This window comes from Gadus chalcogrammus, chromosome 5 (genome assembly GCF_026213295.1).
Source record: "Gadus chalcogrammus isolate NIFS_2021 chromosome 5, NIFS_Gcha_1.0, whole genome shotgun sequence".
Lineage (NCBI taxonomy): Eukaryota > Metazoa > Chordata > Actinopteri > Gadiformes > Gadidae > Gadus > Gadus chalcogrammus.
In genome coordinates, this window is record NC_079416.1 from 23,950,237 (window position 1) to 23,972,432 (window position 22,196).

The 22,196-nt window shown below is 46.3% G+C and overlaps 1 protein-coding gene across 2 annotated transcripts in view; it reads left to right on the top strand.

Moving 5' to 3' along the window:
- The window catches only part of adck1 (aarF domain containing kinase 1), an 81,020-nt gene extending 70,145 nt beyond the window's left edge, over positions 1–10,875 (top strand). For both annotated transcript variants that reach the window (XM_056591279.1, XM_056591280.1), the window contains exons 10-11: positions 6,067–6,260; positions 8,364–10,875. In XM_056591279.1, coding sequence (XP_056447254.1) covers positions 6,067–6,260; positions 8,364–8,523 — 354 coding nt within the window. In that variant the 3' untranslated portion in view covers positions 8,524–10,875. The remainder of the gene's footprint in view (positions 1–6,066; positions 6,261–8,363) is intronic.
- The last annotated feature ends 11,321 nt before the right edge of the window (positions 10,876–22,196 follow it).

Sequence of the window (22,196 nt, forward strand, 5' to 3'; positions counted from 1 at the left end):
ACACACACACACACACACATTAGTTCTACAGGTTGACTACCCTTCTACAGTGTCAGGATCTGTTTCAGAGCTCATAATTGTCTCTGTTTTATGTTGGACAAGGTCTGTGTTCAACAATGAATTCACATCTTCCCAATACCTTGATTTGATTGTCGGTGGTCTCTGCAGAGTGCAGGTAAGGTTTAAGATGGTTTAGTGTTTCTGTTTGTAGCCTGCTCCCTTTCTAGACGGCACTTGGTATGTAACAGACTTCTGTTTGTACCATAGAACTTATTAAGGCCATGTAGGCAATTTGGGTGAGACCTTGTTAAGCATTGCTAAGGGGCACTCAGGACAAAGGGTACCTTAAGTATACGGCACGAGAGAACCACACTTCCATCTGCAAGAAAGCACTTCCACACACACACCCACAGACACGCACCCCCACCCAACCACACACAGTGATAGACCTAGCTAATGGTGTAATTTAGTCGTGTTTACCTCTAGTGGGGAGAGGTCTTTGATGTGGAGTACGGCTGTACGGCGAGGTTGAAATGGACAGACAAACAGTCGCCACATCAAAGACACGCTGACCTGGCCACAGTATCGTCACCATGGAGACCAGCTACACTCTCCTTCTGCTCGTATTCTGAGAATTGTTGTCTTGTTTACCCTCCAATCTCTATGCAATCTACCTAATTACCATTTCTGCGTCAGTTTTGTCCCGTGAGGATTTCCCTCCAAATTCCTTTTCATCTGTCCTCCGTCCTTTCTGTACATCCGTTCCATGGACGTACATCACGTGTCTATGCAAAGACAACATGGTACACCTACTCATCACAGAGACAACACACCTACTCATCACAGAGACAACACACCTACACATCACAGAGACAACACACCTACTCATCACAGAGACAACACACCTACTCATCACAGAGACAACACACCTACTCATCACAGAGACAACACACCTACTCATCACAGAGACAACACACCTACTCATCACAGAGACAACACACCTACTCGTCACAGAGACAACATGATACACCTACTCATCACAGAGACAACACACCTACTCATCACAGAGACAACATGATACACCTACTCATCACAGAGACAACACACCTACTCATCACAGAGACAACATGATACACCTACTCATCACAGAGACAACACACCTACTCATCACAGAGACAACATGATACACCTACTCATCACAGAGACAACATGATACACCTACTCATCACAGAGACAACATGATACACCTACTCATCACAGAGACAACACACCTACTCATCACAGAGACAACATGATACACCTACTCGTCACAGAGACAACACACCTACTCGTCACAGAGACAACATGATACACCTACTCATCACAGAGACACCACACCTACTCATCACAGAGACAACATGATACACCTACTCATCACAGAGACAACACACCTACTCATCACAGAGACAACATGATACACCTACTCATCACAGAGACACCACACCTACTCATCACAGAGACAACATGATACACCTACTCATCACAGAGACAACATGATACACCTACTCATCACAGAGACAACACACCTACTCATCACAGAGACAACATGATACACCTACTCATCACAGAGACAACACACCTACTCATCACAGAGACAACATGATACACCTACTCATCACAGAGACAACACACCTACTCATCACAGAGACAACATGATACACCTACTCATCACAGAGACAACATGATACACCTACTCATCACAGAGACAACACACCTACTCGTCACAGAGACAACACACCTACTCATCACAGAGACAACATGATACACCTACTCATCACAGAGACAACATGATACACCTACTCATCACAGAGACAACACACCTACTCGTCACAGAGACAACATGATACACCTACTCATCACAGAGACAACACACCTACTCGTCACAGAGACAACACACCTACTCATCACAGAGACAACATGATACACCTACTCATCACAGAGACAACATGATACACCTACTCGTCACAGAGACAACATGATACACCTACTCATCACAGAGACAACACACCTACTCGTCACAGAGACAACACACCTACTCGTCACAGAGACAACACACCTACTCATCACAGAGACAACACACCTACTCATCACAGAGACAACACACCTACTCATCACAGAGACAACATGATACACCTACTCATCACAGAGACAACACACCTACTCATCACAGAGACAACATGATACACCTACTCGTCACAGAGACAACACACCTACTCGTCACAGAGACAACATGATACACCTACTCATCACAGAGACAACATGATACACCTACTCATCACAGAGACAACACACCTACTCATCACAGAGACAACATGATACACCTACTCATCACAGAGACAACACACCTACTCATCACAGAGACAACATGATACACCTACTCATCACAGAGACAACACACCTACTCATCACAGAGACAACATGATACACCTACTCATCACAGAGACAACACACCTACTCATCACAGAGACAACACACCTACTCGTCACAGAGACAACATGATACACCTACTCGTCACAGAGACAACACACCTACTCATCACAGAGACAACATGATACACCTACTCATCACAGAGACAACACACCTACTCATCACAGAGACAACATGATACACCTACTCATCACAGAGACAACACACCTACTCATCACAGAGACAACATGATACACCTACTCATCACAGAGACAACATGATACACCTACTCATCACAGAGACAACACACCTACTCATCACAGAGACAACACACCTACTCATCACAGAGACAACATGATACACCTACTCATCACAGAGACAACACACCTACTCATCACAGAGACAACATGATACACCTACTCATCACAGAGACAACACACCTACTCATCACAGAGACAACACACCTACTCGTCACAGAGACAACATGATACACCTACTCGTCACAGAGACAACACACCTACTCATCACAGAGACAACATGATACACCTACTCATCACAGAGACAACACACCTACTCATCACAGAGACAACACACCTACTCATCACAGAGACAACACACCTACTCATCACAGAGACAACACACCTACTCATCACAGAGACAACACACCTACTCGTCACAGAGACAACATGATACACCTACTCATCACAGAGACAACACACCTACTCATCACAGAGACAACATGATACACCTACTCATCACAGAGACAACATGATACACCTACTCATCACAGAGACACCACACCTACTCATCACAGAGACAACACACCTACTCATCACAGAGACAACATGATACACCTACTCATCACAGAGACAACACACCTACTCGTCACAGAGACAGATCCCTAGAAGCTCCTGTGGCAGCCCCGGCTCCACCGGCCCCTGAAGTCGATATTCCGGGCCCCAGATCCACCTTGTGTCGCTGCACCGTCTCCATGCATGAAGCGCCCGGCGGAATAATGTGTGTGGGCCACGCCGTAGCTCTTCGTAGTAAATAAGCTGTCCGGACGTCCACACGCGACGCACAGCAAGCAAGCAGTCGGACAGCCGAGTTTAATTCAACGCGCGTTCACATCCTAATGCGTTTCATAAATCCACCGCGGGGACGTTTAATGTGTGTATAAATTATCCAATGAGGGCAGAGCTGTCCCATGAATCAAAGGGTTTGGGCCGACGCTGTGCACGGTGGTTTATGGGGGGGCGGGGGCTAATTGCTCATGCTGCCATGTTTTCTGTATGAGTGATGCGGCAGTAGGGAGGTGGAACTGCCTCCCTGAGGGCCAGTACCTGCAGCACACCACGCCATGCACCGTGTTGGGTTGGGATTAGAGGGAACTGCCGAAGTGAACTGAAAGACATTTAGGATTACGCTGAGGATTTAGGTGAGAGTGGAAGGCCGTATGATTGAGCTCTGTTTATGTTTTGTCAAAGGAGAACAGCTTGAAACAATCCTGAAGTTGTCCTTAAAAGACGCCACGAAATCAGTCTACGGTTTCCACGGCGCTCCTGTGGCTAGCGGGAACAGACACATCCTCAGAACACATCCATGTGCACTCATTGTATGTTGAAACACATCCTCAGAACACATCCTCTTCACTCATCGTATGTTGAAACACATCCTCAGAACACATCCTCTTCACTCATTGTATGTTGAAACACATCCTCAGAACACATCCTCTGCACTCATTGTGTGTTGAAACACATCCTCAGAACACATCCTCTTCACTCATTGTATGTTGAAACACATCCTCAGAACACATCCTCTGCACTCATTGCATGTTGAAACACATCCTCAGAACACATCCTCAGCACTCATTGTATGTTGAAACACATCCTCAGAACACATCCATGTGCACTCATTGTATGTTGAAACACATCCTCAGAACACACCCTATTCACTCATTGTATGTTGAAACACATCCTCAGAACACACCCTATTCACTCATTGTATGTTGAAACACATCCTCAGAACACATCCTATTCACTCATTGTATGTTGTGTTACACAGGTATTGAATAAAGGCCATTTCACGTTGTCTTTAAAAGGAGATGAGATAGAGGTTGTCTTTAAGTTCTGTCGGCGTACACATCTTTAAATGTCTGCACACATGAACAGCACGTCTAAAGGGGTATTGTTCAGGTCTGAGCCAGGTGACGGGGGGGTTGTGTTCACTCCCACTGCGGTGCAGTAGCTGTCCTGCCGGCTCGGGTTGGCGGGGGGGGGGGGCCTTCAAACAAAGAGAGAGAGGTACAGGATGGTCAGTATTGTTTATTTGTAAAACATTCAGTCAAAGGATGTGATTTTATTGATACAATCTTTGAATCCCTATCAATTAGCATTGACTACAAATATGTCCAGTTTTTTTTTACTTACTAACTAGTTAAAGTGTTAAACATTGCTTCTTTATTTAAAGTGTACCGAACACGGTTGCTGATTGTCAGCCATGGTCTCACGGCCTCCGGTTCGGATCCACGTGGTGATGTCAAAATGCAAAAAAGGCTCCCGACAGATATTAACATTTTGACAATGTTTAAAATGTTGACAGGACCTCGACTGCTCTGGACAAATACAAGCTTGGACCAAAGTTTAAATGGCTTACAATCAGGAATGTTACGTTTGTTTTGGGTTTTATGCCTTCTACTCCATTTATATATGGAAAACCAAATGTGTGGTTCTTTTGTGGTAATAATGACAGTAATCATTTTCTGAGGTGTTAAATGAGCATTGCAAAACTATCATTCAAAGAATATTAGAATTTCCTGGGACATTTCACTCTACAAAGTTACACAATGACCTATAAAATAGAACAGTTTTCTGCAGACACAACATACCAAAGAGCAACAATCTGGGTCATGTATGTATATGTATGTAGTATATAACCCTCATAATAATGAGTAATATAATAATTAAGATAATAATAATAATTATTGCACCTATATAGCATTTTTCAAAGCACTGAAAGCTGAGTTTGGTGGAAGGGCCGTGACAACCACCCTGTGGCGTCTCTGAACCAAATCAAATCAACTCTTTACCAGAGTGCTCTCCGCCAGAGGGAAGGGGTGTAGACAAATGACAACGGCCTTTAACTCCTAACTGCTGCAGGAGGATATGTGTTTTAGATAGGACTGGAATCAGGAGCAGTGACACCAAATCACAGAGATCATCTCCCTTCTGCCTGAATGACCTTCTCCAAAATGAGCCACAATTAGAAACAATGAGAGGAGAGACATCTTGCTCCCCGGCTTCGGTCGATGTGGTTCAGCCTCATTCACAGAGCGGAGTCACAGAGCGGCAGGTCAATCAAACCCTGAACACAATGGACTGAAACGCAGAGGAGAACTGGAACCAGAGCAGACACTAGCACAGGGCGAGAGACAATGGAGGACAGTGACTCAGCATCTCTCTCTCTCTCTCTCTCTCTCTCTGATCGATCCTCAGCTCTACAACATGAACATTGTAACTGTGTATTACTTTGATTGCGGGGTCAGGAGGTCTGATCTCTGGGGTGAACCCCATGGACTAACCCCCCTGCACCGTGTGTTCCCCTGGCCCCCTGAATGCACAGGATGTGGAGATCCGCACCAACGTGTCGCAGTACCTGCCCCAGATCAGCGAGCTGCTCAACAGAGTGCCGCGCCAGATGCTGCTGCTGCTGAAGACCAACGACCTGCTGCGCGGCATCGAGGCCGCGCTGCAGACCCGCGCCGCCTCCTCCTCCTTCCTCAACATGTCCCGCTGCTGCGTCCGCGCCCTGGCCAGGTACACCTCCACCCTCCGTACACCTCCACCCTCCGTACACCTCCACCCTCCGTACACCTCCACCCTCCATACACCTCCACCCTCCACCTCCGTACACCTCCACCCTCCATACACCTCCACCCTCCGTACACCTCCACCCTCCGTACACCTCCAACCTCCATACACCTCCACCCTCCACCTCCGTACACCTCCACCCTCCACCTCCGTACACCTCCACCCTCCGTACACCTCCACCCTCCGTACACCTCCAACCTCCATACACCTCCACCCTCCACCTCCGTACACCTCCACCTCCGTACACCTCCACCCTCCACCTCCGTACACCTCCACCCTCCACCTCCGTACACCTCCACCCTCCGTACACCTCCACCCTCCGTACACCTCCACCCTCCGTACACCTCCAACCTCCATACACCTCCACCCTCCACCTCTGTACACCTCCACCTCCGTACACCTCCACCCTCCGTATACCTCCACCCTCCATACACCTCCACCCTCCACCTCCGTACACCTCCACCCTCCATATACCTCCACCCTCCACCTCCGTACGACTCCAACCTCCACCTCCATACACCTTCACCCTCCGTACACCTCCACCCTCCACCCCCGTACACCTCCACCCTCCGTACACCTCCACCTCCGTAAACTTCCACCTCTCCCTCCACCCTCCACCCTCCCCTCTCTCCTCCCCCCTCCACTCCACCCTTCACCCTCCCCTCCACCCTTCCCCCTCCCCTCCACCCTCCCCTCTCTCCTCCACCCTCCCCTCTCTCCTCCACCCTCCCCTCTCTCCTCCACCCTCCACCCTCCCCTCCAGCCTGTCCCCGGACTGACCCCAGTCTGACCCAGTTTGCATTTGCGATAACACACACACACACACACACACACACACACACACACACACACACACACACACACACACACGCACACTCATTTCCATGTCCTGGCGGATCAGCCAGGTTATGCGGGGTGTCTGACAGCAGAGAGCCGTCCGAGTGAGTTGAACACATCATCAGTTAACAGACGGGGGCGTCCCCCGCCAGCCCACCCTCCCCTCCTCCTCTCCTCCCTCCTCCTCTCTCCCTCCCCTCCTCCTCTCCTCTCCTCTCCTCCTCTCCCCTCCTCCTCCCCTCCCTCCTCCTCTCCCCCCCTCCTCTCCTCTCCTCTCCTCTCCTCTCCTCCTCTCCTAACTCCTCTCCTCCCCTTCTCTCTCCCTCCTCCTCTCTCCCTCCTCCTCTCCTCCCCTCTCCTCTCCTCTCCGCCTCCCTCCTCCCCTCTCCTCTCCTCTCCGCCTCCCTCCTCCCCTCTCCTCCTCTCCTCTCCTCTCCTCTCCTCTCCTCTCCTCTCCTCTCCTCTCCTCTCCTCTCCCCTCTCCTCTCCTCTCCTCTCCTCTCTCCTCTCCTCTCCTCTCCTCCGCTCCTCTCCTAGCTGCTGGCCGTCCCCCCGGAGATCAACCTCTCCGTTTTGATCCGTCATATCTTGATATAATTTGATTCGTCATATATTTATATATTTTGATCTGTCATATATTTATTATATTTTGATTCGTCCTATATATATTTTTTTATTTAACGTCATATTCTTTCATAAAAAGGTGTTATTCAAAAAGAAAATGTATTTTTTTTTGTATTTTTTTCTTAGAATTTGTTCAGTGAGATATTGGTCTCTGCTGCTAATCTCAAATCATTTAAATCGTGGCCCGAGAGTTATAAGGGCACTCTGTGGACTGCTGAAGGTTTAAAAGTGTCTCAATCAGGATCCAGTGATGTAAAGATTCAAAGATTTAACTAGAAATGTGTAATCACCGCGTGGTGCACCAAAGTTTGTTCTGTTTAAATGTAGATGGGAGAAGAGACTTCGAGGTAAATGTATCTTCTGTCAAAAGCTCTTTTATTAATTTGTTTGTTTATGATAATAACTGACATCCGTATATGATGGTTATTGTCTCAACCCTCAGAGCTCGCCCTCCAGCTATCTGAAAGCGCTGCCTCTTGCAGGGCTGCAGTTCACCAACCGGCCTAAAGGGGCCAGTAGTGAGAAGGAATTCGGTTTCTTACCCACAGCACCTTTAACATCATATCTTTCATCCTTTTCTTCATGCAGGCACAGAAGGAGCAAGGCCAGCTCCCGGACGCGGCGTCTGCGGATCTCAGTGGGCGAGGTGCTGGGGCTGTGGCGGCTGGGTCTGTACGAGGTGTACCTCCAGGTCAAAGGTCACCCAATGGCTCGCTGGCTGTGGGCCTTGCTCGGCTGCCTGGGCTAGTCATCAGCCTGGAGATGGACACACACACACACACACACACACACACACACACACACACACACACACACACACACACACACACACACACACACACACACACAGATATGTAAATATCTAAATTATATTATTCTTATTTTTATTCATAAGTCCAAATCGCACATTGAGCTGTCAACATCTTGGCTGAAGACCCCTGGGAATATAAACAGAAGGACAGAAGGACAGAAGGCAGCCATAGGTATTATTATTGAAATTCAACCAGATGTTAAGTTGACCAAGACATCAGTCAATCATAACCAGTCACGCAGGCAGGCAGACATATGGCAGCAGTCAGTCAAATGAGACGTTTACCGGGAGAAACTAAATTGGCCTCAGTCCAGCAGTGGCATGCAGGCTGGGACTCAGTCAGTCCAACCCCACCGAAAGACTGACAGACCGACAGATGGGTGGTGCAGCCAGTTAGACGTACACCGATGTAGGTTGAGATGCAGGAAGCCATACGGAGGAGTAACTGTTTCTCTGAACTTTCCGTTGTCTTTGCAGCCTCTACCTTTTGGTATTTATCTTGGGAAGCAAGTAAGTTAGTTAAATTAAGTTGAGTTATCCTTTATTGTCCCTCTTTAAGTAGCACGATGAGGTAACGTTGATGGGTTAATGGACGGCTGACTCTAGCCATGACTCTTAAGTTAAGTTTCCTCTCCGTCTACGGAGAGTCACGGAGGCCAAACCTCAGCACTCCGTCACCAGGATCAGCTGCTGGTTGGGCACCGGCCTTAACGGTTGGACAATCTGTACTTCCAGCAAGGATGAAGACAGAAACTTATTTTATATTTCCATTGAAAGAAGATGTTGTGGAAACGAATGGATCCCGGCTCCCACGGAGAGTGGTTATTATGGGCTATAATACCTCATAACATGGCTTTCGGACATTTTTTCATGGATTTCACTCAAGGCATGTACTCTGGATTATCCATCCGTCTTTTTATAATTTAGTCGTGTGCTTATTTTGGGACCAGTTGAGTTCTATCTTGTTGGCCAAATACGTTGAAGATTAATGCACATGTGGTTTTCCCTCCAGCGTACGTCCAGGTGTTTCTAGCAATGCAGAGAAGCGTCATCACGCCACTCTCAGTATTGTACTCCTCTGTTCTTCAGTGTTGTCTTTTTTGAGATTTTCAAACATCTCGTCTATCTCTTGCTGTGCAATCTCCCGCTGGAACCTGGGGCCAATTAACGCTGCTTTCATTCATCATACTGCTTTTATGTGGTTCATTTCATTTACAGATGAAAACTGCTTGATAAACACTGTGCACCATGTTGGGGTTGGGGTCTAATACTTGATTTCTTTGTGGGCCCAAATTAGTATTTGTGGTTATGAAGAGTTATGAGATTAGCCTTATGCAGTCCTGTGATGTGTTTCATTTGTTTTCTCTTACAGTTTATTGTTGTCTGTGAACTGAAGCCACTGCTGTAATTATTAAAGAATAACTTTTCAACCTAGATCCTATTTCCCCTCATGTTGGGTCTAAGTGACTAATGCACACAACAATTTCTGAAATGGTTTGTTGAGCGAGAGAGCTTCAACCTACAGACAGGGCTGTAATGTGATCCTATGAGGCCAATGTCGCACATCCTCTGCCTGCTGTTCCACTGACATTGCGCAAATACAACGCGATAATAATGACAACAAAGACTTCAAAACTTCTCCTTGAGCGAGACTTGACAATGACAAAGCGACCTGAAAATGAAAGTGAAAAAGAAAAATAGTTGTATTTCTCTGGAGGGATCCTTCCCTAATATTGTCTGACATAATAACAATCTGAGAGCAGCAAAAATAAGCACTTCTAGAGGACTCCCATTGTCGGAGGCTGGTAGCTCATCTGGTTACAATGCAGCCCTGAATTAGTCCCACAAACACCCAAACCCATGGAGAGACAGGGTCGAGGTTGAAGAACCCCAAGGTCATGCTTTAACAGAATGGCATGTGAACATGAAGTGGCATTTTAATCATGGGAGATGCAATAGATTAAAGTTTTCTACGTGAGATCACACTTATTTTCATCAGTTCTCGGTTCCATTCCTTCAATTTGAATGTGGAGGGCAAATGCTGTCTATTAAATATAATCGAAAAGCCAAACGGTAGTGTCTTGAAATAAAGATTTTACATTGCCAAAGACCTGACTGAACTTATTTCACAGTCTGTCTTTCAGCCTATATGTATGGTCATTTAGAAAAGGACACTTCTAATCTTGCCTAGTCGCACAAGTCAACAGACCTCACCCCTGATCAGAGTCATGGCCACCGGCCGGCATCAGGTCAAAGGCCTCCATGACTGGATGCTGCCACAGCGATCAGATTCCTGTGTCGGTTCCATAAAACCAGTCTGAACTGGTCAGGACAGCAACGTCAAACACTAACTCCTTGCAGTGGGAACATTGGCTGGGCTTGCGTTCCACATCTGACCCTGGACCACCGTCCCAGACCTCTCCCCAAGGGTTCCTCATTCAGGACTGGAGAAGCTCCGCCCTGGTCTGAGTCTCCTTTGGTGTTGGCAACCTGTAAACGCATTTTAGAATCAATGTGAACACATGGTCTGGGTCCTGATGCTCTGATAGAGGCGCGTTCCCATTGGGATGCTGGCTGCTGTGTGGGCTCGTGTTGTGTCTGTGTGCAGCCGGCGACACTGTAGCCCTGATTAGGTCCTATAGACTAGACTGTAAAAGCCCCCCTCCCAAGGACCGCCTCTGAGGGGACTTTGAATTTAAGGATCAATTTCATACTGGATGAATCTCAGTTTATAGTAAGACTGTGGTTCAGGTGACTGTCTCTCCCCCAGCGAGTAGGTCATCGTGAAACATGTCTACACACACACACACACACACACACACACACACACACACACACACACACACACACACACACACACACACACACACACACACACACACACACTCACACAGACACACAGACACACACACACACTAACACACACACACACACACACACACACACACATACACACACACACACACACACACACACACACACTCACAGACACACACTCACAGACACACAGACACACTCACACAGACACACACACACACACACACTCACAGACACACACTCACAGACACACAGACACACACTCACTCACACACACACACACACACACACACACACACACACACACACACACACAGACACTCACAGACACACACACTCACACAGACACTCACACACACACACACACACACACACACACACACACTCACAGACACACACTCACAGACACACAGACACAGACACACACTCACACAGACACACACACTCACACACACAGACACACACACACGTTATTATGTCAGACAATATTAGACACACACTGACACAGACACACACACACAGACTGACGGACAAACACACACAATCCAAAGGCTCCTCCCCCTGTAGGCCAACGCGGTCCATCTGACGCGCTCCCCGACCAACGCTCTGATGAGTAGGGGCAGTATTGGGCCTGGGTAGGGGCAGTAGGGGCAGTATGTAGTCTGAGTAGGGGCAGTATGTAGTCTGAGTAGGGGCAGTATGTAGTCTGAGTAGGGGCAGTATGTAGTCTGAGTAGGGGCAGTAGGGCAGTATGTAGTCTGAGTAGGGGCATTAGGGGCAGTATGCGGGCCTGGGTAGGGGCAGTATGTGGGCCTGAGTAGGGGCAGTAGGGGCAGTATGCGGGCCTGGGTAGGGGCAGTATGGGGCCTGAGTAGGGGCAGTAGGGGCAGTATGTAGTCTGAGTAGGGGCAGTATGGGGCCTGAGTAGGGGCATTAGGGGCAGTATGTGGGCCTGGGTAGGGGCAGTAGGGCAGTATGGGGCCTGAGTAGGGGCATTAGGGGCAGTATGTGGTCTGAGTAGGGGCATTAGGGGTAGTAGGGGCAGTATGTGGGCCTGAGTAGGGGCATTAGGGGCAGTATGTGGTCTGAGTAGGGGCAGTAGGGCAGTATGGGGCCTGAGTAGGGGCATTAGGGGCAGTATGTGGTCTGAGTAGGGGCATTAGGGGTAGTAGGGGCAGTATGTGGGCCTGAGTAGGGGCATTAGGGGCAGTATGTGGTCTGAGTAGGGGCATTAGGGGTAGTAGGGGCAGTATGTGGGCCTGAGTAGGGGCAGTATGTGAGTAGGTGTGCATTGAGAGACGGTGATCAGTGTGTGTTTGTGAGTCTTGGTTTGTGTCCATCCAAACGTGTGTGTGTGTCTGTGTGAGAGCACGACAAAGTTGATGGTCGGATTAGATGAGTAATACGTCTCGCTGTTTATGTGTGTGTGTGTGTGTGTGTGCATTTGTGTGTTTGTGTCTGTGTGAGAGTGTGTTTGTGTGAGTGAGTGGCCTTAAGCTGAGTCTGTTAGCCTCAGGAGAAACATCCATCTCTATCACCCAGACCGGCCTAGGCCTGTCACCACTAATAGAACCTGGAGAACTATCTCTCTCTCTCTCTCTCTCTCTCTCTCTCTCTCTCTCTCTCTCTCTCTCTCTCTCTCTCTCTCTCTCTCTCTTCTCCTCTCTCTCTCTCCCTCTCCCTCTCTCTCTCTCTCTCTCTCTCTCTCTCTCTCTCTCTCTCTCTCTCTCTCTCTCTCTCTCTCTCTCTCTCTCTCTCTCTCTCTCTCTCTCTCTCTCTCTCTCTCTGGTCTAACAGTGGAGGAGGTGTTAAAGGTCATTGTTCACTGATAAACTTCCAGTCATTGTGTATCTTCTCAAACATCGACTAGAAGTGATTTTTCCAATAGACCCAAAATTTGTTTGTTGAAAAAGTAGAGCAGCCCTCGTTGTGCGTCATACTGAAGAGAAAATCACTGATCACAGAACTACTAAACTAGAACAACGTTACACCTGCAGTCCAAAACATTCAGATCAACAACAGATCACAGAACAGCCGGAGGCCTAGCTCCTCCTCCTCCCTAGCTCCTCCTCCTCCCTGTAGGAGGCCTAGCTCCTCCTCCTCCCTGTAGGAGGAGACCCTCCTGCCTGTAGGAGGCCTAGCTCCTCCTCCCTGTAGGAGGCCTAGCTCCTCCTCCCTAGCTCCTCCTCCTCCCTGTAGGAGGAGACCCTCCTCCCTGTAGGAGGCCTAGCTCCTCCTCCCTGTAGGAGGCCTAGCTCCTCCTCCTCCCTGTAGGAGGCGGAGCTCCTGAACTCCTGCGTTAGATATAGTTAGTATGGTATAATATAGTTAGTGGAGTATAATATAGTTAGTGGAGTATAATATAGTTAGTATAGTATAATATAGTTAGTATAGTATAATATAGTTAGTATAGTATAATATAGTTAGTATGGTATAATATAGTTAGTGGAGTATAATATAGTTAGTATAATATAATATAGTTATCATAGTATAATATAGTTAGTGGAGTATAATATAGTTAGTATAGTATAATATAGTTAGTATAATATAGTTGGTATAGTATAATATAGTTAGTGTAGTATAATATAGTTAGTATAGTATAATATAGTTAGTATAGTATAATATAGTTAGTATAATATAGTTGGTATAGTATAATATAGTTAGTATAGTATAATATAGTTTTTATAGTTAGTATAGTATAATATAGTTAGTATAGTATAATATAGGGTGTATAGTTAGTATAGTATAATATAGTTTTTATAGTTAGTATAGTATAATATAGTTAGTATAGTATAATATAGTTTGTATAGTTAGTATAGTATAATATAGTTAGTATAGTATAATATAGTTTGTATAGTATAATATAGGGTGTATAGTTAGTATAGTATAATATAGTTAGTAAAGTATAATATATTTTGTGTAGTTAAGTTTAGTATAATATAGTTTGTATCTTTAGTATAGTATAATATAGTTAGTTCTGTTTATATTTCAGTCATGTTCTCACAAAATGTTGCAGTGTGCTTGGATTAAATAAGGGGGATATGAGTATGAGTACAAAATAAAATAAAACACATGTACAACATGTTAACACATTTTTCAATATGTGTAATCTGAGGCCCAGGCCTATAATCCCCTGTATTTTCTGGGTAATAGACCATTAATGCTAACATTAAGAGTTACTGCAGCTGGGGAAGTTTGTAGTGTGCCTGAGACCATGCAGAACAAGTGATAACAACAGAGCTGTAATATCCACACTGATGACAGGTGATCAATGGGCTAATCCAATCAATTGCTCTGGTACGGATGACAGCTGGACGTCCAACAACTGCTTGACATTAACAGAATACGATGTCCGTCCTTCCTGAAGGAAAATCTGTCCACATAAAGTATCTGCCAACATCAAAATGTCCCAATCCCATCCTTTGCTATCTGCAAGAACTTCATTTGTATTTACGACATAAATACAAATAAAGTTGTATTGCTCTGCTGAGAACTTGAGAGAGCTTGTAAAACATGGAAATATGTCTCCAATAGACCGACTGATTGTGGTTAGGGAACAAAGTGAAATATGTCTTTCTCAGTAAATACAGCCTGTTGATTTTGGTAAAAATATAAAAAAAATTGAGGATACACACCCAACATGTCTTGCTAACTTTAATTTGGAGTTCTTTAGATCCACTGACGGGCTCAGACCGTGACGATGTCTTGTGACCTTTCCAATCAGCGTTATGTGTCTTTATGTCTGTATGTCTGTCTGTGTGTCTGTCTGTCTGAGAGAGAAGGTGTCTCCCTCTGTCTCCCTATGATGAGATATGTACTGCACATCTGAACAAGTTGCAGTTTCCCGTAATGTTTGATTGTTTGTGCTCGTATTAAGTTAAAAGGCAATGTGTATTCTCTCTCTCTCTCTCTCTCTCTCTCTCTCTCTCTCTCTCTCTCTCTCTCCCTCTCTCTCCGTCTCTCTCCCTCTCTTTCTCTCCCTCTCTTTCTCTCTCTCTCACTCTCACTCTCTCTCTCTCTCTCTCTCTCTCTCTCTGTCTCTCTCTCTCTGTCTCTGTCTCTGTCTCTCTCTCTCTCTCTCTCTCTCTCTCTCTCATTTTCGATGAACCCACATCCATGATATAAAACGCAGACGTCACGTAATCACTGGATCCTGGGAGGGGAGTGTTTACAAACGGGGAGTGACTTCGTGGCTTCGTGTACCAAAGACGACGTGAAATAGAAAATGTTTTTTTTTTTTTTTTGTTATATGTTTTTATGAGGTCATCATGCGGTAGCTTTCCAAACATGAATGGATGAACGGAGGAATGAATGTATGAATGCAGAGTGATTCAGTGCAAGCTGGTGGACACAGAGCTGATGTTGCTCTACCTGCTAGGTGGGGGGGGGGGGATTTACCTCCTCCACTGTCGCAAGGTCATCTAACGTCCCTCGGTTTCCAAGACAACAGGCGGAAAGAGCCATTTGGGGCGATTATTACAGATTAGATCCAACAGGAATTCACCATGGCTCTCCCTCTCCCACTCCCTCCCTCTCCCTCTCCCTCTCCCTCTCCCTCTCCCTCTCCCTCTCCCTCTCCCTCTCTCTCTCTCCCACTCTCCCTCTCCCTCTCCCTCTCCCTCTCTCCCTCTCCCTCTCTCTCTCCCACTCTCCCTCTCCCTCTCCCTCTCCCTCTCTCTCCCTCTCCCTCTCTCTCTCTCTCTCCCTCTCTTTATCTCTATATGTATATCTCTCTCTATCTCTATATATGTGTGTGTGTGTGTGTGTGTGTGTGTGTGTGTGACTCTTTATCTATTTATCTGTCTCTCTGTCTCTCTTTATCTCTATATGTATATCTCTCTCTATCTCTATATATATATGTGTGTGTGTGTGTGTGTGTGTGTGTGACTCTTTATCTATTTATCTGTCTCTCTGTCTCTCTTTATCCATCTATCAGAGCAAATGGTCTTTACTATGCCTCCCTCTTTTGGTTAGATGAAGTGAGAATGGGACCACAGGCTGACGATTCACACGTCCCTTGGTCATAGTAGTGACTCCTCATCCCTCTGGATTCAGCCTAATGTTATTGGACAGAGTGACTGATGGCCCCAGCTCAGTCCAAGTCAATTGTGCGTCTAGTATTTAGGCCAGGTCAAATACCTTTAGTAAGCAAGACTTTGTGCTTAATGTAATTTCTTAGTAACCACAGGTTACCCAATGTTATGGACACACACACGCATATATATGTATATTTATACAATGGGGGACCTAAATCCAGCGATCTGATTGGTTCCCAACTGTTGTATAATTAGCGTATACACAACTGCTATGACGCCCGATCATTTTGTGAAAGTATCACTCCGCGCCTTGAAGAGGAAACCGTTACAAAGTATCGTAAGAAACTATCACACGGAGATTTAGCTTGACCATGGAGGAGGGGATTCACCAGCGGGGAAATATACCCTTCGACCTCCGGGAAGGCGTAATCGGCGTAAATAAATAAATTGCCGGCGAACCGCTCTATCGGAGCCTTCTCTCGGAGGGACGCTAAAGTGTGTTGCATAGCGACCGTCGATGCATAGCGGCAGCCAGGAGGGACTACTTTTTTGTATTCTTTAATAAAAACGGCTATTTTGACTTTCTTGGTTTCTTTTTAAATGTAGTGTGTCTATGACTTTCGTTTCGCCATAACAGTAACCATTGTATAAAAGCAATAGATCACTTCAGTCAGTGGCATGTGCTCATTATACCACTGTGAAGGGGGGCGCCGGCCCTCCGCTACGCGTCGGGGCCGGACAACGCCCCTTAACAGTGGTATAATGAGCACATACCACAGCCTGGCGTGATCTATTGCTTAAATATATTCAAAAAGAAAGTCTACGCAAACATTATGGCACATAACATGAGTGTCCTAATCCGAAAGCAATTATACCTGTGACCCTGCCACCGACACATTGGTGTGACAGGCAGACAGACACACAGATGAGCACACACAGACACGCACACGCACACACACACGCACACGCACGCAGACACACATGCCACAGCGCGTGTCCCGGTAACTGTTAACGACTGTCAGCCGTGAAATTACTTTAACCAACCTCTGCGGCGACGTGGCGGATAGGAAATGCAGCGAGGCGCTTCTGACAGACGCAACAGAGACCAGAACAGGAAGCACATAATAGAGAACGCAATTTAACGATCGCCTCTGATTGAGCCTGGAGCTGTTGGCTTTATTATTTATTTATCCTCACTGAAAGTATGATATATCCGAAGATTTGAGTTCATCTCTGGAATGCCGTTCATGCCTGCTATAGCGGTGGCCTTAAGGAAACCTATTGGGGGTCTCATCATATCAACGCATCGCTGGCTCGTTGCCGGGGATAACTGTCGGTATACATGTATGGTGGGTCGACCTCAGGTCACTTCATTTGATATGACCAGAGGGAAATAGTGTCTGTGTGTGTGAGTGTGTGTCTGTGTGTGTGTGCGTGCATGAGCGTGCGTGCGTGCATGTGTGTGTTCGTGCGTGCGTGTGTTTGTGAGTGTGTGTGTGTCTGCGTGTGTGCATGTGCATGCGTGCGTGCGTGTGTGCATGTGTCTTTGTTTGTGTGTGTGTGTGTGTGCGTGTGTGTGTGTCTGTAGGGAGAGGGCAGAGTGTGAGTAGAGATGCTGGGTTAACCTGTGCACACTGATTGCTCAATGCACCACAGGTGTGCAGCCCCCCCAGCCCAGAGTCCGTCAGTCTGTCCATCAGTCTGCCTGGGGCCGGTGAGGCCCCTGAGGGCCGTCAGTCTGCCAGGGGCCGCTGAGGCCCCCGAGGCCGTCATCCACATGCACTCCGCTGTGAGACCGAAGCGTATCACGACGGCCTCCATCGTGGCGTTGGGAAGCTCAGGAGGTCATCAGCAGTTGGAATCATTTGGTGATTAAATTCTGATAGTATATATAATTCACTTTTAAAAACCCTAACTTAAAGGTGTTATAGGTATTATTCAAGAGTTATTATTGCCTTTGACATTTTATTATTGGAGAGTAATTTGTTCAGAATGGAGGCCGTCAATCAGCTGCCATCAGTGGGTGAAGTGTGCTGTGAGAAGGTCTACTCTGAGCTCTGTTGATTGGCTGCCTCTGGATCAGACGATTCAGATTTTAGCCCAATCCTGGCTCTTTTCAGACTATTCTCCACCCTGATTGGTTCAGGGGAATCCATCGTGCCTGTCAATCACATGTGCCTGTAATGCATCAGTTCTCAATGGCTGAGAAACTGACAGCATCTGAGTGGTTCAGTTTCTCCTCAACAATGTCTTCAAACATCTGCTTTGTCCGGTAAATGACCGGTTGTTATTTCACAGTGAAGCCGTCCGGTTGTGCTATAGCCGTCGTGCTGCCTTGCCTATACAGTATATATATATATATATATATATATATATACAGCCTATATACAGTACAGTGATTAAATACATCAGTAATCATGCGCGGCTGCTTCCCTGTTTCTGCCACAGTGAAGAAGAAGAGAAGAAGAGAAGAAGAGGAGCTCATTGACGTCTGAGCGGCGGTTTGAGCCGTGAGCAGCCGCTGTAACTGGAAGAGACCCGAGTCACACAATGGCTGATCGAAGAGACCGAGCTGGAGGCGGGCGGCGGGATTGACGGGGGGGGGGGACGATCTCAGGCATCGATCTCACACACTTCACGCTTTCTTTTTCCATATCCATTTATTTCGCCTGCCTCTCTCTTTCATCCTCTCCAACTATCTCTGCACCCCCTCCCTCTCTCCCTCCCCCCTCCCTCCCTCCCCCCTCCCCCCCTCTGCAGTATATGGGGGGGGGGAACACATCCCAGAGCTCTCATTGCTCAGTCTCAAAGGCTTCAGACCGGGTACAGAGGGAGGGGCTACTGTAGCCCCTCCCTCTGTTCGGACCCCTCTGTGATTGCTGCGTACCCCAACCTCTGACCCTGTGCCTGATCCGGACTATTATGTTGGTCATAGCTAGGAGCCAATAGCAGAGCCAGTACCATGAGATACCCATAATGATGCATTGTGTGGGTGAGATCTGCTCCCGAAGGGAAACAGAATGTTGACTGGCCGCCCGATAAAGCTTTCAAAGGTCACATGGTTATCATCATCCTCATCATCATCATCATCATCATCATCATCATCATCATCATCGTCATCATCATCATCGTGCTCTGACACTATAGCTCATCTTTACCACTCAGTAATGGAAAATGGATCTCATTATATTTTGTTCACAATTGACGTGTGTAATGCATTTTTTTATACTTTATTATAATGTGTGTGGTGTGGTGTGAGAGAGAGAGAGAGAGAGAGAGAGAGAGAGAGAGAGAGAGAGAGAGAGAGAGAGAGAGAGAGAGAGAGAGAGAGAGAGAGAGAGAGAGAGAGAGAGAGAGAGAGAGAGAGAGAGAGAGAGAGAGAGAGTGGGTATGTGTCCTATTGTGTCAGAGGACTGACCAGGATTGTGCGTGTGTGTGTGCGCGTGTGCCCATGCGTGCCCTCGATGACACTATTTGTTTGTCTTGCAGGACTGAATTAACATTGCTGTGTAATCACTCTGCATTATGCTCAGCGCTCAATAGCTGACAGCCTGGTCTGCAGCCGGCAGAGCCTGTCAATATGTTACTTTACACACGCACACACACACGCACACATCCAGCATACACACACACGCATACCACATACACACACACACGCACAGGCACACACTTTTCACGTGCACAAAGGCAGATGTTGTGGGTGTGGTTGATCTCACCCCCACACAGCGGGAATACACCGTCACTGCCTCAGCTACACGTGCACACACTTCCTCCACACACGTTTGGAGTGCATGTATGGAAGGGTGACACCCCATCAACAAGGACTCTTACGTTCAGACACACACACACACACACACACACACACACACACACACACACACACACACACACACACACACACACACACACACACACACTCCCTCAGGGTAGTCATGACTTATATACTGTGGGGCGGACGAGATAACGCCCTTCTGTGATCAATAGTACTTTGGTGGCAAACACTCCCTGTCCTGCAGCCTCAGGATGTATACATATATATATATATATATACATATATATATATATAGAGAGAGAGAGAGAGAGAGAGAGAGAGAGAGAGAGAGAGAGAGAGAGAGAGAGGTAGAGAGAGAGACTGTTGGAGGGCAATCAGGACCTTAATGGACTCAACCTCTCCTTCCTCTCTCTCCTTTTTTTCCTTTCTCTGTTTTTCGTTCCTTGAGGCTTTTATCTTCACATCACATCTCCCCCTTCCCTTTCTGTTTCTATAGGACGCTCTATCTTATATATATATATATAAGATAGAGCGTCCTATATATAAATACTATTATACTACTACTAGTATATAAATACTGTAAGATGGACCATAATATATATGATATCTATTCATATCGACAGAAACATTCCACAGCAATGTTTACCTTATTTCTTGGAAGTCAGAGAGAAAGAGAGAGGTTCTATTATTGTGTTCAACGGCCGGTTATTTGTAATACTTTGTGTGTCAGCACCCTTAACACCACAAACACAAAATAGTCCAATACGTTGAAAGGCATCCAAGAAAAAGAAAAAAGGAGTGGTTAGCTTGAGTGAGGCAGTCCTGATGGGTGTATTATTAGTAGTTAGTAATTAGTCATTACCCCTGAGCTGTGAGTAGGTGGAGAGGTCTCAGCACTGGGCAGCTGGAAGCTGTCGCCCGACGGCTCCGGACCTGAACGGGTCGGACAGGACCCAGCTCAGGTTCAAAAGAAACGATGCGCGCACTGGAGTGGTACGACCATGGGCAGGGCACATGGTTCTTAAACCATGGGTCCTGCCCATGGTTTAGGTGCGTGGTCGTACCACGCACCTAAACCATGGGCAGGACCCATGGTTTAGGTGCGTGGTCGTACCACGCACCTAAACCATGGGCAGGACACTTGGTTTAGGTGCGTGGTCGTACCACGCACCTAAACCATGGGCAGGACACTTGGCCGGGATGGGTTGTATTATACTATATGAGTGTATCCAACATGGTGGCTCTCTGTCCAGCTGCAGCCAATGTGTAATCAAGCAGCTGATTGGACATCAAGGACACGTCTGGGGCTGCCTCGACCACTAAAGGAAAAGTGGGAGAAGTAAAAATGTACTTTAATCTAGCTGCGGAAAATCAATTCTGTTAGGACTGCTAGCATGTAGAATACAAACAACTAATAGACAAAGTCTGCGTTGATGAAGACATCTAAATATTATTATTTTATTCACAGCTTCTGACCGTATTAAATTGCTTTAATAAGGGGGGGGGGGGATACATTTGGTTTTGTGTTTTGAAGAACTTTGAGGAACTTTGTTTGTATTGGTGACTTCATTTCAAAGAGCTGTGTTGGGTGAGACCGAAACATTGGTAATGAAGCTTTTGATAGCTCGAAAGGTTGGACAGCAGGGGTCTATAAAACAAAATGAACATTCTTTTGAATTGTTTAGTATTTATGTATTTATTGACCAAGTTTTTCATGTATGATTTAAGTATATTATGAATGGTTGAGAAAATGTTTTTGCATTGTTATCTTCATTATCATAAACACTCACACATTAACCTCAACTATGAGAGTATGTTTGTGTAATAATAATTAGCATAAAGGGTTATTTATATTATACTAATGTAGACTCTAAAGGAAATGTAAACAAAAAACAACTACATTTTCCAAAATGTTCAATTATGTCTATAATGATATACAGACTTTAACATTTTTTACACTTTTTACAACATTGTTTTTCATTCAT